The sequence below is a fragment of the Anomaloglossus baeobatrachus genome, chromosome 4 (assembly GCF_048569485.1).
Source record: "Anomaloglossus baeobatrachus isolate aAnoBae1 chromosome 4, aAnoBae1.hap1, whole genome shotgun sequence".
Classification (NCBI taxonomy): domain Eukaryota; kingdom Metazoa; phylum Chordata; class Amphibia; order Anura; family Aromobatidae; genus Anomaloglossus; species Anomaloglossus baeobatrachus.
The window spans coordinates 520,059,045-520,081,612 of NC_134356.1; the positions used below are offsets into that span (position 1 = coordinate 520,059,045).

Genomic DNA, 22,568 nt, shown 5'->3' on the forward strand with positions numbered 1-22,568 from the left:
CTGTGGGACTTCCTTGTTTTTCCATGGTATCCTTGGGATACTGCTTTTTGATTCAAATGCATTTGCACTTTATATTGAACTATGTTAAACCTTTTTAGGTATTCCTGGTTACCATGGTGTACACCTTGGGTCAGTCTCGGTGGTCATACTTTGGGGCACCTTGTTATTGATACTTTACACTCTTTTTGTGGCCAATATATACCGTAGTCGTTTGTGATTATTGTTTACCTCTCACACGGCTATTTTTGTAATTGAGAATATATATTCTTACAACACTATATAGCGGTCACCTCCTCCACGGCTATATATCGCTCATTGTGCTTCATTGTGTGAACTACACATTTACTGGCCCTTGTTTGTATACCCTTATTTACCCCTCCCACGGTTGCTGAGGGTGTTATTGTTCATTATTCTCACTTGAACTTCTTCAGTACATTGTGTGAACGTTTCGCCTCTCCCACGGCTATTGGCTATTTTGATTTACACTCCGTACTCATACTCCATGCCCTTCTGATCTTATGGTAGTTGTTTTTAAACTTGCATGTATTCCTGTCTTGCCTGGTTGTCATTAAATAAAATGTATTCTATTGCACAGATACTCGTTTGTCCTCTTTCTATACTTTCAGTTTAGGTGGCAAAAACCTGGTGACAGATGATGTGACCGCACTGCGAGAGGACTGTTCTGATCTAAGTATTCATGGTTATGAAGATGTTAGGATAGACAACTGGCAGTTCGCTACATGTCTCATGTACTGCTAACTTATGTAAATGTTACTAGAAATAGTAAGTTTTTATGGTATGCTCACACTGGTGTATAACTCAGACAAGTGCTATCTGATGTTTTATCAAATAGCCCTCAGGCCAATGTTAGAATATGGAGCAGTGCTGACTGGCATTTTTTTCTCATACTGATTAAGCATGAGAAAAAAAATTGTTGTATGCTGTGATTGGCAGCGGATATTGGATGGCGTGCATACAGCCAATGGGTGCATGCATATCATTGGACTGCACTCAGATGTCTTCAGAGTGCAGTCTGTTATACTCTGAAACAGACAATGAAGAAGATGGAGAAATTAATCTCTCCATCTTCTGACACTTTGAATCGATTTTCACATGCGAGAGAATTGGAGCTCAGCGAATGACAATCAACTCACTAAGATGAGCAGAGTCTGAAACAAGTATCATTTGCATAGTGCATCCAATTCTGTCGCATAAGAAAACCATCAGATGCTACGTATATACAAATGTGAGCGAACCCTAAAACTAAAGGCGGGTACATTTACCACTATTCAGTCTGTAAATCACCAACAATAAATACAATTTGCATAAAATATAACTTTTATTAATAATAAAACATTAAAAAACAGAATGTCTCAAGAGAACAGGCCCCTCAAAAAGGGTAAGTATGTATCAAGTATTATTATATTGGGAACACCAAATCAAGAAGTCATATAGAAATCACCCCGTAAACACCAAACTATAGTGGTATATACAGTACAGACCAAAAGTTTGGACACACTTTCTCATTCAAAGAGTTTTCTTTATTTTCAGGACTCTGAAAATTGTAGATTCACATTGAAGGCATCAAATCTATGAATTAAAAACATGTGGACTGAAATACTTAAAAAAGTGTGAAACAACTGAAAATATGTCTTATATTCTAGGTTCTTCAAAGTAGCCACCTTTTGCTTTGATTACTACTTTACACATTCTTGGCATTCTCTTGATGAGCTTCAAGAGGTAGTCACCGGAAATGGTTTTCCAACAGTCTTGAAGGAGTTCCCAGAGATGCTTAGCACTTGTGGGCCCTTTTGCCTTCACTCTGCGGTCCAGCTCACCCCAAACCATCTCGATTGGGTTCAGGTCTGGTGACTGTGGAGACCAGGTCATCTGGCGTAGCATCCCATCACTCTCCTTCTTAGTCAAATAGCCCTTACACAGCCTGGAGGTGTGTTTGGGGTCATTGTCCTGTTGAAAAATAAATAATGGTCCAACTAAACGCAAACCGGATGGAATAGCATGCCACTGCAAGATGCTGTGGTAGCCATGCTGGTTCTGTATGCCTTCAATTTTGAATAAATCCCCAACAGTGTCACCAGCAAAGCACCCTCACACCATCACACCTCCTCCTCCATGCTTCACGGTGGAAGCCAGCCATGTAGAGTCCATCCGTTCACCTTTTCTACAAAGACACGGTGGTTGAATCCAAAGATCTCAAATTTGGACTCATCAGACCAAAGCACAGATTTCCACTGGTCTAATGTCCATTCATTGTGTTCTTTAGCCCAAACAAGTCTCTTCTGCTTATTGCCTGCCATTAGCAGTGGTTTCCTAGCAGCTATTTTATCATGAAGCCCTGCTGCACAAAGTCTCCTCTTAATAATTGTTCTAGAGATCAGAAGGTGTGTCCAAACTTTTGATCTGTACTGTATATGAATTAAAAGTACAATTTTTAACACTAGTGTGTAGTTATAAAAAACCAAAGGCTAGAATAAACCAAAGAGAGAACAATAATAACAATTATACCTACAGGGAAAAATTAACCAAAAGTAATGGTGTCCCGCACCCTCTCCGACGCACGTTTTGCACTTGTAGCACTTCTTCCAGGAGTCACTAGTGTTAAAAATTGTACTTTTAATTCATATATATACCACTTCAATTTGGTGTATACAGGGTGATTTCTATATGACTTCTTGATTTGGTATTCCCAATATAATAATACTTTATACATACTTACCCTTTTTGAGGGGCCTGTTCTCTTGAGACACTCTGTTTTTTAATGTTTTATTATTAATAAAAGTTATATTTTATGCAATTTGTATTTATTGTTGGTGATTTACATCTTAGAGTTTCCTTGCTCTTATATTGATATATATTTTTGGTGTTGATGCATTATTCAGACTGAGCACGTTTTTATTCTAGAAAGTAAGAACAGAAAGGACAATGCCCCATTTAAAAAATGTCATTTATGTGTTCAAAGAGCTTTCCAGTCTCATGTTTCCACAAAGTTCCAGCCTCACTGGCACCCATGGTCATTGTATTCTCATACATTGTCAAAAAAATCAGAGTAACCAACCTGAACTCTTGGGGATTTATTTTCTTTAACTCCTCCACTCCAAGACCACATAGGAGATGTCCAAGAGCAGTCAGCTCCATTAGATCCAGGTCCCATGTGCTTTTCTTGTTCTGATGAAGGACACTGAATGTCAATGTTTTCATCTGCAGAAAAAAACCCAGAAAATAATCAAGGATAGGAAATTGTTTTCTGCTGCTTATATAGCATCGACATATGATTAAATGCTGCACAGAGTTTCTCACCAAAGATTCAGGAAATATACAGACAATATTACTGTATAATATTGTAACGGGGTGCCAGGGGTGCCTCGGGGGTTGTAGTCGTGGCCCCTTTTTCTGGCAGGCTTACCCCTGGCTCCGCCGTCACTTTTGGGACAGGAGATGACTTGGTGGGGCAGAGTGTGGTGGTGCAGATAACGCCGTCAGATGTACAGACACTTTGCAGACGTAGGTCGGTTGAACCAGAAGGCATGTTTATTGTACACTTCTTCCAAAAACAGAGGCAATAATCAGATGACAACTCTTGCTGGGGAAAACCTTTTCTGGACGTCTCCTCTAGTGGGGATGTGCCCGGCTACTCCACTTCACCTAGGCTCCCACTCCGGCTGACACAGACTGGACCCACACCAATTCTGCTTCACACTTGAGGACACTTCTTCTCTTCTTTTCTCTCGCTTTCCTGTTCACCCAGCTCCCACACTCTGCCCCTTCTGCTTCTTCTCTCCCGTCCCGGACTCAACTGCCCCTGGTTCTAACTTTTGCTTAACAACTCTTTTCCTCCCTCCCCTTTCTTCTGCCGGCTCCTCCTTTCCTCTACCCTGTTCCTATGGGGACAGCCGTCCCACCCGGCCACTAGGGGAACCCACTAAAACAGTAAAACATTTTTATTAAATCACATCAGTATTAACAACTTTCAGGGGAAACTGCACCTCCTTGTAAGGGGTCTGCCCACCCCTTACATTATAAAAAAAAAATGGGAAAAAAAAAGACAAACAATTTTCAACCCAATATAAATCAGCTAGTGTAATCATATACCGTAGTTACATTTTACAGGTCCAATATTTCTAACCATTCCTGGCCAATACATTCTCTCTATGCCCTTTGTTGTGTAAAAAAAAAAGCATCCAGACCCTTTTTTAAATGCTTTTATTGTCTGCCATAACTACCTCTTGTGGTAGGGCATTCCACAGTCTGATTGCTGTAAAGAACCCTTTCCTGTCAAGCAGCAGCTGCAAAAGCAAACAAGATTCTAGGGTGTATAAAAAGAGAGATTAGATTCCGTGATCCCAACGTATTGTTACCTCTCTATAAATCACTTGTAAGGCCACATCTGGAATATGGGGTCCAGTTTTGGACTCCACATTTTAAAAAGGACATTCAGAAGTTAGAGTCAGTTCAAAGGCAGGCAACTAGACTACTACAAGGAATGGAAGGCCTCCCATATGATGACAGGTTGAAAAAGTTAGATATGTTTAGCTTAGAAAAAAGACGTCTCAGAGGAGATCTCATTTATATGTATAAATATATGTGTGGTCAATATAAAGGACTGGCACATGACTTATTTCTTCCGAAAACAATATTAAGGACCAGGGGGCACTCACTGCGAGTGGAAGAAAAGAGATTCCGGCAGCTAAATAGGAAAGGGTTCTTTACAGTTAGAGCAGTCAGACTGTGGAATGCCCTACCACAAGAGGTAGTAATGGCAGATACTATAACAGCTTTCAAAAAAGGGCTGGATGATTTCCTCAGTACACACAACATTGTTGGTTATAAATGACTAAGTGACCAAATGTAGAACTGGTGGAGGAAGGTTGAACTAGATGGACCTAGGTCTTTTTTCAACCTTAGTAACTATGTAACTATGTAACTATTTAGCTGCAGGAATCGCCTTTCCTTCTACATGCAGTGACTGCCATCTGATCATTTGTATGGTGTTTGGAAGGAATAAGTCATGTGCGAGTCCTTTTTATCGCTCATACATGCATTTATACATATAAATGAGATTGCCATTGAGGTGTCTTTTTTCTAAACTAAACAAGCCCAACTTTTTTAACCTCTCATTATTATAGTAGAGGCTTTCCATCCCATGTAATAATCTAGTTGTCCGTCTATGAACCGCTTCTAAGGGGTACTTTGCACGTTGCGACATCGCTACTGCGATATCGTCGGGGTCAAATCGAAAGTGACGTACATCCGGCACCGGTAACGACGTCGCAACGTGTAAAGCCTAGTAGAAAAGATGAACGAGCGTGAAACAGTCAAAAATCGCTGATCTGTGTCACGTCGCTCATTTTCATAATGCCGGTGCGTCCGCAGGTACAATGTTGTTTGTCGTTCCTGCAGCTCCACACATCGCTGTGTGTGAAGCCGCAGGAGCGACAAACATCTCCTTACCTGCGCCCGCCGTCCACCGGCAATGCGGAAGGAAGAAGGTGGGCGGCATGTTTACATCCCGCTCATCTCTCCCCCTCTTGGCCGGCCGATTAGTGACGTCGCGGTGATGTCGCTGTGACGCCGAACGCACCGCCTCCTTGAAGGAGGGATTCTTCGGCAGTCACAGCAACGTCGCCGACCAGGTATATGCGTGTGAAGCTGCTGTAGCGATAATGTTCACTACGGCAGCAATCACAAGATATCGCACGTACGACGGGGGCGGGTACTATCGCGCTCGGCATCGCTATCATCGGCTAGCAATGTCGTAACGTACAGAGTACCCCTAACTTTCCGATATACAATTTAGAATGTGCAGCCCAAAGCTAGATCCCATATGAATGGGTATTGCACCTGTTTCCAAGTCCAGTTTTCCATTCTGCCCAGTAAAGAGACAGCTCCCCAGTCTGAAATATTGATCTCCTTCAGGTCCTTATCAGTCATAAAAGTAACAAGGTGACCGAGTTGAAGAATTTGTGCCGAACTCATACTCTTAACCGGACCAAACACCTGTAACACAAATAGCATTGAATGACTTGAAGAACACATAAGTATGTGGATAACTAAGTAATTTAACATTGTTATTAGTCCGTGCCCTATGCGACCTTTTAATCAGCAAAATCACTCATTTTTGTATATTAGGGTTTATATAATGTGGTTATACAGTTGAAGAAGTAAGGTGTGCCATCACTCTGTGTAACAGCTGAGGGCTGAATCTTGACAGTGTATGATGTGCATACTGTCATGATTTATCTGTAGTCCCCAGGTGACTGGGCGATGATGTGATTTGTGTTTTTCCTTGTGTTTATATGCCAACTATTCTCATCCAACCCCACTCAATCTTCTTCAATCAAGAAGACTACAGACCTTTCTTCTTAAACCAGACAGCCCTATATATACATTATATGCATATTTATATTTCAGAATATTTTTTATTTTTCCAAATAAACGTTTCCTATAGTGTTGACATAAGTCTCTTGTCATAGGAAAGGGGAAGTTACAGGACATCAGGCATAGACTTTCCAGCTATAATCCCATGTCTGTGGTGATTAGTCATGGGGGAAAAAAAGAATCAGACAAGTTTAATGTTAGCTTTTTTGATGTTAAAGGGAACCTGTCACCAGATTTGTCCCCTATGAGCTGCGGCCACCACCAGTGGGCTCTTATATACAGCATTCTAACATACTGTATATAACAGCCCAGGCCGCTGTGCAGAATGTAAAAAACACTTTATAATACTTACCTAACGGTCGCGCTTCGGTGGATTTTAGTGAGATGGGCATCTCCATTGTCTGGTGACGGCGCCTCTTCTTTCGGCCATCTTTGTTCTCCTTCTGAAGCCTGTGTGCATGACGCGTCCTATGTCATACACACTCGCCGGTCCCGCGCAGGCGCACTACAATACTTTGATCTGTTCTGCTCAGGGCAGATCAAAGTGCGCCTGCTCAGGACCTCAATGCCGGCGAGTGTGGATGATGTAGTATGCGTCATGCACCACGGCTAGAGAAGAAGGACGACAAAGATGGCTGAAAGAGGCGGCGCGGGCACCGGACAACGGAGACGCTCATCTGACTAAAATCCACTGCAGTGTGACTGTTAGGTAAGTATTATTAAGTGTTACCCAAATGCTGTAATATTCGTGCGAGTAGCGAATAGTGCGTCATTCGAGTTACTCGTTACATTGCGAGTATTCCCCATTGACTTGCATTGCACACGCTATTTGGAACGGATACGTGAGTATCAAACAGTACTTGTTACGAGTATCGCAAATCCGAGAATTTTGAAACTCGCTCATCATTACAGGCATCCTGTCATTATTTTCTACCCATTTGTTTTATATTACAACATATTATCAGTACATACTTGTAGGATGGGCCAGGAAATGTCAGAAATGTAAAGATGCACAGTAATTATGGATCCAACCAATGGGACCTGCATCTATCTAGATGTGTGCCAGTGAGGAGGTGATCCGAATTCTTCTTTATTTGTATGGGAATTCCGATCCTCTCTCCACTAAAATGACTGTATGGCAGGGCCCCTGTGGATGTACCATCATAAAATGACCTATTGTTTAAGCACATTTTTGTGTTAAATATATACATTTGTTTTTAAAATTTTGGCAATTTTTTTTTTCACATCATGATCTTTATCTGAACGCAGCAATACCAAATATGTCTATTTTTATATTGTTTCACTTTCAATGGGGCAAAAGTGGGGGTGATTTGAACTTTTGGGGGTGTTTATATTTTTTTCAGATTTTTAAAAACTTTTTTTTCTCACATGTTATTGTATTTACTACTCTTTTTAGGGGACTTGAAGCTGCGATAATTTACAGCATGATTTAACTGGTAACAGGCATATGTTGACAGGCATATAACAGACATTTCAGAGGCATCAGCCAACATGTGCAGGGAAAGAAAGGGACACAACCTTGGACCTACCAGTACGCCCAAGGTCATGAAAGGGTTACAAGGAATCTGTCAGTAGGATCAACCCTCCTAAGCCAATTCTATGGGCTTGAAGATCATAGGAAGTGTGCCATTCCCCGATCCCCACCAGTGTGAGATTTACAGCGGGATTTAACTGGTTAAAAGGCATATGTTGACAGGCATATAATAGGTATATGAGAGGCATATTTTGGCTGATCAGATCAGCTGACATGTGCAGGTTAAGGCAGGGACACGACCTTGGACCTACCAGTAGGTCCACGGATGTGAAGGGGTTAAAAGGAATCTGTCAGTAGGATCAACCCTCCTAAGCCATTTCTATGGGTAAGTGATAGGAAGTTGAATAAAATGATACCTTTATATCTGCAATTCAATGTATTATTCGGAAGAAATCAACTTTTTTCTAATACAGCTGGTGATATAAGTATTGAGCACATCACCAATTTTCTAAGTAAATATATTTCAAAGGGCGCTACTGGCATGAATTTGTCACCAGATATCGGACACGACCCATCAAATCTACACAGGCAAAGAAATCAAACTATTGTTGTCACAAATTTAGTGATGTGTAGTAATGAGAATTGACACATGCAAAAGAGAGGTGCAAAAAGCCATGGAAAGTCACAATATTAGCTGAAATCTATCAGTAACTAGAAGCAATCCTGCCACTTATTGAAAAATAACATCAGCTGGTTCAACTGATGGACTATATAAAAACGTGTCTCATTACCAAGGTGCCACACAAGAAAACATCTCTTGATGGGTAAAACCAGTGAGCTGTCTCAAGACCTTCATAATCTTTTTGTATAAAAAATATACTGATGGCATTGATTACAGAAGAATTTGTAAACTACTGAAGGTTCCAGTGAGCACTGTTAGGGCCATAATCAGTAAGTGGAAGGAACATCATTTCACCATAAACCAGCCACTGACAGGTGCATCCCACAATATTTCAGATACAGGAGTGAAAATAATTATCAGAAGAGTTGACCAAGAGCCAAAAACCATCTGTGTAGAGCTACAGAAAGACCTGGAATCACCAGGTACAATTGTTTCAAAGAAAACAATAAGTAATGCACACTCACCACACAAGACTTCAGTGCTAATCAAAAAGCATGTTCAAGCGCATTTGATGTTTGCTCAAGAACGTTTAGACAAGCCTGTGAAATACTAGGAGATTATAGTCTTGTCACATAAGACCAAAATTTAACCCTTTGGATGCTATAATACACCCCATGTTGGGAGGGCAAAAGGCACTGTATATCAACATCTGTAACAATAGTGAAGTTTGAAGGTGGGAACATCATGGTGTGGGGCTGTTTTTTAGCATATGGCACTGGCAAATTTGTAATTGAATAAAGAATGAATGAACAAATGTACTGAGACATACTTGATAAAAATCTGCTGACCTCTAACAGAATGATGAAGATGAAACGAGGGTGGACATTTCAGCAAGACAATGATCCCAAACAGCCACGGAAGCTCTCAAGTGAGCCATTCCAGGTTATGGGTCATACACTGATCTGCATGTGATTCTGTTTCCAGAGCTTATTCTTATTAAAAGGCAGCATTACCAGTTTGAAACATGTAACTAACAGTACAGAATAGGTGAACTTTGTCTTATTGTATTATGTCTTTGTCTTATTATATTATTATTATTAGTAGTAGTAGTATTATTATTATTGCAAACACATTTGCTACAGTTCTGCAACAATATTACACCACTGTCTGCCAGTGAGATGGAGGCTGAAGCTGAGAGGAGCCTGCAGATGTGTTAGTGATAATCACACACCGCTCTGCAGTGAAATCAGGAGAGCGACCATCACACCTCACACTGGTAACTTCCCCTTTTATTTAATATAATCTCTAGAGGCTGATTCTCATACAAATCAGTGTCTGGCCCATAGCCTGGAGCAACTTATTTACATACTAGAAGGTGGCCCGATTCTACGCATCGGGTATTCTAGAATTTACGTATTGTGTAGTTAATGTATGATTTTTGTTATATATATATATATATATATATATATAGAGATGTTGTTGTCTGTAGTTACCAAGTGTTTGTGTAGGGGCTGTACATGTTCTGGGTGTTGTCTGGGTGTGGCGGGGGATGAGAGCGGTGTTGTTTGTGTGTTGCGTTGTGTGTCGTTATTTGTGGAGCGCTGTGTGTCTGTATCGCTGTGTGTTGCATGGTTGTGGGGGGTGTGTGTGTTTTGTGCAGTATGTGCGTATATTTGTGTGTCTGCGGTGTTTGTGGCGTTGTCTGTGTAGGGCAGTGTTTGTGGTTCCCAGTGTGTGTGTGGTGTGTTGTGCAGTGCGTGTGTTTTGGGGGGAGGTGTGCACCCCCCATCGTGCTCCATCCCCCATGCTGCGCACCCCCCATCGTGCTCCATCCCCCATGCTGCGCACCCCCCATCGTGCTCCATCCCCCATGCTGCGCACCCCCCATCGTGCTCCATCCCCCATGCTGCGCACCCCCCATCGTGCTCCATCCCCCATGCTGCGCACTCCCCATCGTGCTCCATCCCCCATGCTGCGCACCCCCCATCGTGCTCCATCCCCCATGCTGCGCACCCCCCATCGTGCTCCATCCCCCATGCTGCGCACCCCCCATCGTGCTCCATCCCCCATGCTGCGCACCCCCCATCGTGCTCCATCCCCCATGCTGCGCACTCCCCATCGTGCTCCATCCCCCATGCTGCGCACCCCCCATTGTGCTCCACAGTCACACATCAGACAGTAAACACGCACACATCTGATCGCATACACTCACACACACACCCCACTTCTCCCTGTGCCCACCAGTGGGTGGTCCCAGCAGCTGTGCTGCACGCCGTGCTCCTCTGCCGACACTCACAGATCCGATCGCATACACTCAGACACACTCACACACATCCGATCGTATACACTCACACACACTGACGATATCGCACATACGCGCTGACACAATCACAACATCCGGCCATGTGATCCTCCGGCAGGTCCTGGAATGTCACTGCACAGTATCGCCGCCGAGAAGCAAGCGATATCACAGGATGTTCTGAGTATATGGATGCGATCTGATGTGTGTGTGTGAGGTGTGTGTGAGAGTGAGTGTGATCTGATGTGTGTGTGTGTGTGTGTGTGCGTCTGTTCTTATGTGTGTGCGTGCGTGTTCCGCCGCTGCAGGACCTTGATGCGCTCACCTCAGGGCGAGAGGCCATTCCGTGTGGGGGGCGGAGCCTGGGCAAGCGGCCAATCCGTGCGGGGGGGCGGAGCCGAGGCGAACGGCCAATCCGTGCGGGGAGGAGGAGCCGAGGCGAGCGGCCAATCCGTGAGGCCGAGCGGCCAATCCGTGCGGGGCCATGGCGAATCCGTGAAGCCGAGCGGCCAGTCCGTGCGGGGGGGCGGGTGTTACATCTCGTGGCTCTCCTGAGGCAAGGACTGAGGCAGTCTCCCATTCCTTGCCTGCCACGAGCACTCCTGCTCAGCAGCGCCGAAGGTCTGCCAGACTGCGCAGTGTGCAGGAGATACCTTCTCAGAGAGGCAGCAGAAGGGTGACACCTAGTGGTTCTCCTGTTACAAGGAGTGAGGCGGTCTCCCATTCCTGGCCTGCCGCAGACTCTCCTGCTCAGCGGCCCCGAAGGTCTGCGAGGCTGCGCAATGTGCAGAGGTTTACTGCTCAGGGAAGCAGTGAGATTCCCGTTATCTCTGCACATTGTGAGACCGAGGATCCCGCCTCTATTTCCCAGAGGCAGGAGGGTGAGCATGTGCAATGCGTGGTGGGTCCTGATTCGCTCACTGACGTCACACGGCTTGATGACAAGGCTGGTGACGTGGTGAATCCTGACTGGCCAGGCTGGGACGTCGTGGACCCTGATTGGGTCAAGTCCGTCATCTCCGCCTCGCGCCCGCCCTCGGGTGGAGCTGCACCTCCTTAAAAGCTCCCCCTGCCATCATGGCGGCGCGCGACCGTCCTTCTATGTTTGGATGTCTGGCAGCGTGCTGCCACGCCACTGCTCAGGCATTACTGTCTCTTGTGGGCTTGGCCCTTGCTGCTCCGGCAGTACCTCGTTTGCAGGCCGTGTTCCTGCCTTGCTGCTCCGGCAGTACCCCCGTCAACAGGCCGTGTTCCTGTCCCAGGTGAGCTCCTCAAGTCTCCATTGGACTCACCTGGTTATTGAAAGCACACGTGCGTGGGCACCTCTGTGCTACCCTCGTGCCATATTCTCGTGACTTCCACTGGCACACGTGCGTGGGCACCTCTGTGCTTCCCCGTGCAACAGGTACACCGAGCCGTGAGATCTGTGCCATACAACCCTCAGGGGTTAGGGCAGATCGGTGTACATAGATCGTCTGTGACATTCCAGACGATCGCTAGCAGCAACCCGCTCACTCTTCACCCACCATAGCGGCGGTCCCTTACACCGCACAGTGGACCTTGACCGGCGGAAGCAGTCCATTTCCCATCTTGGCACGCTTCCCCGGGTCCCCCTCGTAACATTACGGTCGCGCCAAAGGTCTGGCTATGGCTGAAGAGCAGCAGCAGTTGCTGCGTTATGTGCAGCAGTTGGAGTCATGATTGGCAGCAGTGGAGCAGTCTTCCTCCGATAAGACTACTCTGACGACAGTCGCCACCCAGGCGGCTACCCAGGCTGTGCTATTGGGCGGAAGGTCTCCTCGCCTTGCACTTCCAGAGCGCTTTAGCGGCAACAGCTCTGAGTGCCGTGGGTTTATAAACCAGGTTACCACCTACTTAGAGCTGTCCGCGACTCTTTACGCTACCGAGAAGGCGAAGGTAGCCTTCGTCCAGTCCCTGCTCACAGGGAGAGCGCTGAAGTGGTCCACGCCGTTGTGGGAGCGCGGAGATCGTGTGGTGAATAACTTAGCAGCTTATCTTGGGGCCATGAGAATGGTGTTCCTCGGGCCTCAAGTCACCCACGATTCCGCGCTGCGCCTCCTACGACTTCGGCAAGGGTCTGCTTCAGTCGGGGACTTTGCTGTACACTTTAGGACACTGGCCGCAGAGCTGGACTGGCCGGATAAGGTCCTTGTCCCTGTGTTTTGGGAGGGCCTGGCAGGGTTAGTCAAAGACGCACTGGCCACACGTGAGGTGCCTGCCACTTTAGAGTCCTTGATTCAGGTTGCCTCTCGCATAGACATCCGCCAGGCGGAGCGAAGGCTCGAGGTCTCTTCAGCACCCACGTCTTCTCGGCCTAAAAAGCGTCTGACTCCCGTCTTCCATCAGACAGGTCCCCCAGCCAGTCCTGTAGGCGACTCCGTGGAGTCAATGGAAGTGTCCAAGGTGGTCTCCTCTGCCCCAGGTTCTCGGTCTTGTGTCATCTGCTTTTCCTGTGGGCAGAGGGGACACATAGCTACCCTATGTCCCAAACCGTCGGGAAAAGACAGCGTCTAGTTTCTATCAGAGGGGGGACTCTAGACGCTACTTCTCCCTCTAGGTTGACTATCAGCGCCCAGTTGCAGTTCGGCACTACTCTCTTCTCTGCCCTGGCTTGCTTGGACTCAGGCGCTGAAGGCAATATCATCTCGACCTCCCTGGCAACCCGATACTCAGTTCCCCTGGTTCTGTTGCCCAAGCCACTCAGGGTCCGGGTAGTCGACGGGTCCATACTACTCGATCCTATCACCCAGATCACCATCCCTCTCAGGATGGATGTACCACCGGGACACCATGAGCAGGTGTCCTTCCTGGTGCTTCCAGGGGGGACGGATGAGATCCTACTGGGTCTTCCCTGGTTGAGACAGCATGCTCCTATACTCAACTGGGCAACAGGGGAGATCTCATCCTGGGCAGGATCCTGTAGAGAGCACCTCGTGACTACCGAACCACCCGCTACCATTAGGTCGGTTGGGTCCTCAGGGAATACTGAGGGGCCGGGTTTACCGACACCTTATGAGGCCTACAGGGATGTCTTTTCCAAAAGGGCCGCAGATACTCTTCCTCCCCACCGGCCATATGATTGCCGAATAGACCTGAAGCCAGGCTCCGAGCCCCCTAGGGGCAGAGTGTATCCACTCTCTGCTCCAGAGACGGAGGCTATGTCCAAATATATTCAGGACAGCCTGGCGAAGGGGTTCATTCGCAAGTCTATTTCACCGGCTGGTGCAGGGTTCTTTTTTGTGCAGAAGAAGGAAGGGGATCTGCGCCCCTGTATCGATTACAGGGGATTAAATGCAATCACAATCAAGAACAAATACCCTTTGCCCCTCATTACTGAGCTATTTGATCGATTCCGCGGGGCAAAGGTCTTCACAAAGCTGGATCTACGCGGGGCGTATAATCTAGTGCGAGTCCGAAAGGGCGATGAGTGGAAGACCGCCTTTAACACCAGGGACGGTCACTACGAGTATCTAGTAATGCCCTTCGGACTCTGCAATGCCCCCGCCATATTTCAAGACTTTGTGAATGACATTTTCCGGGATTTGTATCTTTCCGTGGTTGCATACCTGGATGACATTCTTATCTTCTCCCCCGATCTTACCACCCATCGGAGGGATGTCATCCGAGTACTTAAGAGGCTCCGCACCCATTCGTTATATGCTAAGCTGGAAAAGTGCGTTTTTGAACAGGAATCCTTGCCGTTCCTGGGGTACATAGTGTCCAGTCAGGGGTTAGCAATGGATCCGGGGAAGTTGGAGACAGTGATGAACTGGCCTGAGCCCCGCTCGCTGAAGGCGATCCAGCGATTCTTGGGGTTTATCAATTATTATCGCCAGTTCATTCCCAACTTCTCGACGGTGGCAGCACCCATCATTGCCCTTACCCGCAAGGGCGCTAATCCCAAAGCATGGACACGGGAAACGGTAGAGGCATTTCACACTCTCAAAACTCACTTCTCCAGAGCTCCCATCCTTCATCGTCCAGACATCTCCAAACCCTTCCTACTGGAGGTAGACGCCTCTTCGGTCGGTGCAGGTGCAGTCCTGTACCAGAAAAACGAACGAGGAAGGAAACATCCGTGTTTCTTTTTCTCCAAGACCTTTTCTCCGGCCGAGAGGAACTACTCCATAGGGGATAGGGAGTTACTGGCGATGAAACTAGCATTCCAGGAATGGCGGCATCTCCTGGAGGGTGCGAAGCATCCATTTGAGGTTTTTTCTGACCACAAAAACCTCACATACCTCCAGACAGCACAACGCCTGAACCCAAGGCAGGCCCGTTGGTCTTTATTCTTCTCCCGGTTCCGCTTTATTATCCGCCACCTGGCCGGTGAGAAGAACGTACGGGCCGATGCCTTGTCACGTTGTATGGTTGTGTTGGAGGAGGACGAGGAGGAGCCTCGTCTTATACTACCCCCGGACAGCTTGAGGATGGTCACTCCCACTTCTTTGGACCAGGTGCCACCTGGCAAAACCCTCGTTCCCCCTGAACTACGGAACGAGGTGCTATCGTGGGCCCATGCCTCCAAGGTCGGGGGTCACTTCGGGGTCAAAAGGACCAGAGACCTGGTGACCAGGCATTATTGGTGGCCGAGACTACCCCAGGACATACAGGAATATGTGGGAGCCTGTATGTCGTGTGCTCGGAATAAGCCGTCCCGGCAGAGACCGGCAGGTCTTCTTCACCCACTGCCAGTGCCGGATCGTCCCTGGGAAGTGGTAGGGATGGACTTCCTGGGAGATCTGCCCAAGTCAGCAGGGCACAGGGTCGTATGGGTCATCACGGACCACTTCTCTAAAATGGTCCACTTGGTGCCTCTCCCACGACTCCCGACGTCACGTGCTCTCGCCACCTTGTTCATTCGGCATGTATTTAGGTTGCATGGCATGCCTGACAAGGTGGTGAGCGACCGGGGTCCCCAGTTCGCGTCTCGCTTCTGGAGAGAGCTCTGTAAGCTCCTGCAGATAGAGCTGAACATCTCCTCCGCATACCATCCCGAGACCAATGGACTAGTGGAGAGGACTAATCAGACCTTGGTAACTTACCTCCGCCATTTTATATCCGCGCACCACGACAACTGGGCTAACCTCCTTCCTTGGGCCGAATTTGCCATTAACAATTCGGTCCATGAATCCTCTGGCCAGACTCCGTTCCTACTCAATAACGGACAACATCCCAGAATCCCGGTTCCGATGCCCATTACGTCACCCGATACTAGAGTGGAGGATTGGGCGACCAAGGCCCGGGAGATCTGGGATGACACCCAAGAGGCTCTTAAAAGGGCCAAAGACCGGATGGTGACAACGGCTGATGTTCGCCGCCGCCCTGCACCATCCTTCGCCCCTGGTGACCTAGTATGGCTGTCCTCTAAGAATGTTAACCTACGGGTACAGGCAGCCAAATTCGCCCCTAGGTATCTGGGTCCATTTAAAGTACTACAGCAGGTAAACCCAGTGGCATATCAACTCCAGCTCCCTCCACGCTGGGCTATAGCCAACACCTTTCACGTGTCCCTCCTGAAACCCGTACGACTTAATAAATTCTCGGGGTCCCTGCCGGCTCAAACCGACTCCCCGTCCGACGACCCTGAGGTGGCAAAACTTGTGGAGACAAAAGTCATACAGGGCAAGAGGTACTACCTCGTGGAGTGGGCCGGCCGTGGTCCGGAGCATAGATCCTGGGAGTTGGATGATCATATCCGCGCCCCGGGTTTGATAGCGGCCTTCGAGCACGGACAGGGGGGGGGGCCTAGACGGGGGGGTAATGTTACATCTCGTGGCTCTCCTGAGGCAAGGACTGAGGCAGTCTCCCATTCCTTGCCTGCCACGAGCACTCCTGCTCAGCAGCGCCGAAGGTCTGCCAGACTGCGCAGTGTGCAGGAGATACCTTCTCAGAGAGGCAGCAGAAGGGTGACACCTAGTGGTTCTCCTGTTACAAGGAGTGAGGCGGTCTCCCATTCCTGGCCTGCCGCAGACTCTCCTGCTCAGCGGCCCCGAAGGTCTGCGAGGCTGCGCAATGTGCAGAGGTTTACTGCTCAGGGAAGCAGTGAGATTCCCGTTATCTCTGCACATTGTGAGACCGAGGATCCCGCCTCTATTTCCCAGAGGCAGGAGGGTGAGCATGTGCAATGCGTGGTGGGTCCTGATTCGCTCACTGACGTCACACGGCTTGATGACAAGGCTGGTGACGTGGTGAATCCTGACTGGCCAGGCTGGGACGTCGTGGACCCTGATTGGGTCAAGTCCGTCATCTCCGCCTCGCGCCCGCCCTCGGGTGGAGCTGCACCTCCTTAAAAGCTCCCCCTGCCATCATGGCGGCGCGCGACCGTCCTTCTATGTTTGGATGTCTGGCAGCGTGCTGCCACGCCACTGCTCAGGCATTACTGTCTCTTGTGGGCTTGGCCCTTGCTGCTCCGGCAGTACCTTGTTTGCAGGCCGTGTTCCTGCCTTGCTGCTCCGGCAGTACCCCCGTCAACAGGCCGTGTTCCTGTCCCAGGTGAGCTCCTCAAGTCTCCATTGGACTCACCTGGTTATTGAAAGCACACGTGCGTGGGCACCTCTGTGCTACCCTCGTGCCATATTCTCGTGACTTCCACTGGCACACGTGCGTGGGCACCTCTGTGCTTCCCCGTGCAACAGGTACACCGAGCCGTGAGATCTGTGCCATACAACCCTCAGGGGTTAGGGCAGATCGGTGTACATAGATCGTCTGTGACATTCCAGACGATCGCTAGCAGCAACCCGCTCACTCTTCACCCACCATAGCGGCGGTCCCTTACACCGCACAGTGGACCTTGACCGGCGGAAGCAGTCCATTTCCCATCTTGGCACGCTTCCCCGGGTCCCCCTCGTAACAGGCGGGGCCATGGCGAGCCCAGAGGCCAATCCGCTGTTTGTCACCGTAAGGACATGGCCAATCCGTGCGGGGGGGGGCGGACCCGAGGCGAGCGGCCAATCCGTGCGGGAGGAGGAGCCGAGGCGAGGCAAGCGGCCAATCCGTGGGGGGGGCGGGGCCATGGCGAGCTCAACGGCCAATCCGCTGTTTGTCACCGTAAGGACATGTCACAGTAAGGACACAATTTTGGAGCAAGACAGACAGACAGACAGACAGAATAAGGCAATTATATAGATAGATATGCAAAATATGGATTTCACTAGAATATGACATTGCATTACAGATAGCAAGTGGTTATTTTATTCAGAGTCCTATGTACTACATGCCCATATACAGTACATGCCTTAGAAGGGTGATTCCTACTGATAGATTCCATTTAAAGTGGTTGTCCGCTATTTGGACAACCCCTTTTCATCTCCCTTGTTTTCCACCATAAAAAGAAATAAGCCTATACTCACGCGGTCGCGGTTCCAGCAATGTCTAAAGAAGTCAGGTTTCCGGCACCAACATGACATTGTTATGACATAGCGCCTTTCGTCTGTCTCCTCACCTTCAGACATTTGAGCAGCATGTGAAGACCTAGGTCCATCTAGTTCAACCTTCCTCCACCAGTTCTACATTTGGTCACTTAGTCATTTATAACCAACACTGCTGTGTGTACTGAGGAAATCATCCAGCCCTTTTTTAAAAGCTGTTATAGTATCTGCCATTACTACCTCTTGTGGTAGGGCATTCCATAGTCTGACTGCTCTAACTGTAAAGAACCCTTTCCTATTTAGCTGTCGGAATCGCTTTTCTTCCTCTCGCAGTGTATGCCCCCTGGTCCTTAGTATTGTCTTTGGAAGGAATAAGTCATGTGCCAGTCCTTAATATTGACCACACATGTATTTATACATATAAATAAGATCTCCTCTGAGACGTCTTTTTTCAAAGCTAAAAATATCTAACTTTTTCAACCTCTCATCATATGGCAGGCCTTCCATTCCTTGTAGTAGTCTAGTTGCCTGCCTTTGAACTGACTCTAACTTTTGAATGTCCTTTTTAAGTTGTGGAGCCCAAAACTGAATCTCATATTCTAGATGTGGCCTTACAAGTGATTTATAGAGGGGTAACAATACATTGGGATCATGGGATCTAATCTCTCTTTTTATACACCCTAGAATCTTGTTTGCTTTTGCAGCTGCTGCCTGAGATTGAGTGCTGCTGCTCAGCTTATTTGTAATGAGAATACCCAAGTCCTTCTCCTGTTCTGTAGTCCCGAGTTTACTTCCATTTAATGTATACGCAGCTATAAGATTACTCCGTCCTAGGTGCATTACTTTACATTTATCAACATTAAATCTCATTTGCCAAGTATCTGCCCATTCTGACATCTTATCCAGAACCTTGTGTAATATTGTACTATCATGGTTAGTTTTTAATATTCTACATAGTTTGGTATAGTATATCCTACATAGTTTTTAATATCCTACATAGTTTAGCTCAGCAAAGACTGACACTTTACTATCAATCCTATCCACAAGGTCATTAATAAAGAGATTAAAAAGAATCGGTCCTAGCACAGATCCCTGTGGCACCCCACTGCTGACTATAGCCCATTTAGAGAATGTAATATTTATGACTAGTCTTTGTTTCCTATCTTTTAGCCAATTCCTTACCCAGTTGCATATAGTTTCCCCTAGTCCTTGCTTCTGGAGTTTAAGTATAAGGCTATTATGTGGTACAGTATCAAATGCCTTTGCAAAGTCCAAATAAATCACATCAGCTGCATTACTAATATCCAGATTTGCACTTAACCCCTCATAGAACCCCAACAGGTTGGTTAGACATGACTTATCTTTCATGAATCCATGCTGTTTGTCAGTTATTATATTATTTTCTACAATATATTTGTGCACGTCATCCCTTAAAATGCCCTCAAGACTTCCGGTTCCGGTCCTGGCTGAGGAGGCAGCATAGAGGAAAAGCTCCCGACACCCCTCTGAGAAACCGACGATAAACAGCATACCCGGGCAAGTGAGCGAGCAGAGAGCAGCACGTCTGGTAGCAGGAAGCACACAGCTATGGAGCGGTACTTACTGAGGAGTGCTGGTGGTGGTGAGGGGACCTGCAGGAGTGGAGATCCTGACTGCCGGCGGGGAGAAGAGGAGACTGTCATGGCACCGACAAGCCTGATGGAGGAGGAGCCAGAGTCCCCAGTGCAAGATGTGGTAATGGAAGCCAGGAGAGGGAGAAGTGAAGGAGATGAGAGCGGGGGGTCGGGGGAGGATGGAGCAGGAGAGAAATCGCTGCAGGGGATTGCAGAGGGAGAAACACAATGGATAGAGGAAGGGGACATGGAGGAACAAGAAAGAGAGGAGGAGGAGTAGTGCAGCAATGAAAGGGTGCACAGAGACGCTGGAGACTGGACTGATCACTCAGACACGCAGTGTAAGATGTCTAATCATGATAAACGCCAGCAGAAGCTGCATGTCAGAAACAGTAACACTCCTTCTAAAGCAAACAAGAAACTGCCGGCCACACCATTATCTAAGTACTGTAAACAAATGGGGGAGGGTGGAAAATCCCCAGCTCAGAATAAGAGAACTAAGAAACCAGCACCACCTGCAGGCCAAGACAAGCATGCACAAGAGCTCAATGTTGATTATAAAAAATTGGCTGCCGAAGTGACATCACATCTGTCAAAAGAGATTAAAGTGGCCATTGAAACAGCCATACAAACATCCCTAGCAGCTATGCAAAAGCAGATTAGTGGACATGCATCTAGACTGGCAGAAACAGAGCAGAGAATATCTGACTCAGAGGAGAAAATAATGGCTATGCAAGAGCAAATAGCAGCTCTAGTGAAATCTAACGATTATTTGAGAGATAAAGCGGAAGACTTAGAGAACCGATCGAGGCGAAATAATTTGCGCATTGTGGGGCTGCCAGAATCGGTATCTTTGGGACAGCTGGATAACATATGTGAACACGAGTTACCACAGGCCCTGGGCATTAAGGCTAAATTCAGAGTGGAAAGAGCGCACAGAGTGGGACCACTAAGACAACAAGAAGCGAATAGGGGAGAGGATCCAAACCCAAACAAGAAAGCCCCGCTGAGGGCTAGACAAGTGATAGTCAAATATCTTGATTATAAACATAAAGAGGAAATACTGAGGGCCTTTAGAGACAGACAGCGACCATTGCATTACCAAGGCAACATACTGCTAATTTTCGGCGATTATTCAGCAGAAGTCTCCAGAAAGAGAAAAGAATTCAGCAAAGTATGTTCATTCCTGTATAACAAAAAAGTCAAGTGCCAACTGCTATACCCTGCCACACTGAAAGTCAGAAATCTTAATGGCTCATTTGCATATTACAAAGACTTTAAAGAAGCAGAGCGTACTCTCATGGCAGAACAGGATAAGAATCGGGCTGATGGACAAAAAAGAGGAAACAATGGAGAAGGGACCAGTAGAGGAGGATCTCCAAGAGGCCCAGGGAAAGACTCGAGAAGCTTTGAGGAGCAATCGCGGGTGGAGAGTAGAGAGGAAAGGAGATTGAGTCCAAAACAACAAAATAATCCTCGCTCGGAACACAGAGACTAACTGTTGGAAATGGTCCATGATAACTGAACTGAACTAGATATTGCTGGTCCTGTTCTCGCACTCTCTCACTCTCTTGATTTCACTCTCTCATGTTCAGTTTTGCTTTCACGCTTGCTATCAGTTTCACTTTCAGTCTTACTCCTAACGTTCAGTCTCACACTCTCACACTCACTCTCAGTCCCACACTTTTTTTTTTTTTTTCCCTCCCTCACATATTCAGTCTCATTTTCAGTTTCACGCTTACTTTCAGTTTCACACTCACTCTCATACTCTGTTTCATTTTCAGTCTCACGCTCACTTTCAGTACCTCACGCGCTCTGTCACTCTTTTTCTCTCGCATATTCAGTCTCACGCTTACTTTCAGTTCCACTTCCAGATTCACTTTCATTCTTACTTTCACTCGCCTTTGTCCAGGAACGACTTCCAGGCGTAAATGAAGTGGATCTGTCTGCTCTGAGTGCTGGGACGACCACCAGAAAATAGAGCTAAGTTGGACTTGAAGTCCTTATAGAGTTTTTGTCATACTGTACTATTTTTGACATTATTTAAGGCTCGTTTATGTGACTCATGTGAATCCGGGGCTAGAACGTATACTCTAAGGGGGGTGACTAGGGAGCTCAACAGTTTGGCTAGGAAAAGGGGAAGTCATCAGCATGGCGAAAAGAGCCAAAAATTTCCCAGAAGGGAAAACGTGTTCTACAGTTACTTGTTTATTGTTATATTTGTTATACCTACAAGGTGGGGAAAAGATATATCAAGCCTGGGGGGCAAATTCTATACCTGGTAATAATTGTCTCGTCTCTTGTGAGTTCAAGGCCCACAGGGGAGGAAGTAGTAAGAGCAAAATACAAAGGCAAATATGGTACAAATAACTACATGGAATGTGAAAGGCTTGAGATCTCCTAACAAACGAGCAATGATACTAAGACATCTGAAAAGACTAAAAACAGATATTGCATTATTACAGGAAACGCATTTGAGGAAGGAGGACTTTTTTCGCATGAAGAAATACTGGGTGGGTACTGTATATGGGGCAGAGGCACAAGGTAGGAAAGCGGGGACAATGATTCTAATACATAAACAGCTCAGCCATGAAGTAGTGACACACGAGGCAGACGACCAGGGACGGTGGCAACATTTAACAATCATTAGTCCATCGGGTAAATTAAGTATCTATAATGTTTACGGTCCAAACTCCCAACAGAGCATATTTCATGATGGCATAAAGGCCAACATACTAGCAGATGGGGAGAC

The 22,568-nt window shown here is 47.2% G+C and overlaps 1 protein-coding gene across 1 annotated transcript in view; it reads right to left on the minus strand.

Moving 5' to 3' along the window:
* Positions 1 to 22,568, minus strand: part of STRC (stereocilin) — a 140,597-nt gene that overhangs the window by 16,186 nt on the left and 101,843 nt on the right. The window contains exons 23-24 of the mRNA XM_075345883.1: positions 5,860 to 6,015; positions 3,077 to 3,219 (exon numbers count right to left, since the gene is read on the minus strand). Of these exons, the coding sequence (XP_075201998.1) occupies positions 3,077 to 3,219; positions 5,860 to 6,015 (299 nt within the window). The remainder of the gene's footprint in view (positions 1 to 3,076; positions 3,220 to 5,859; positions 6,016 to 22,568) is intronic.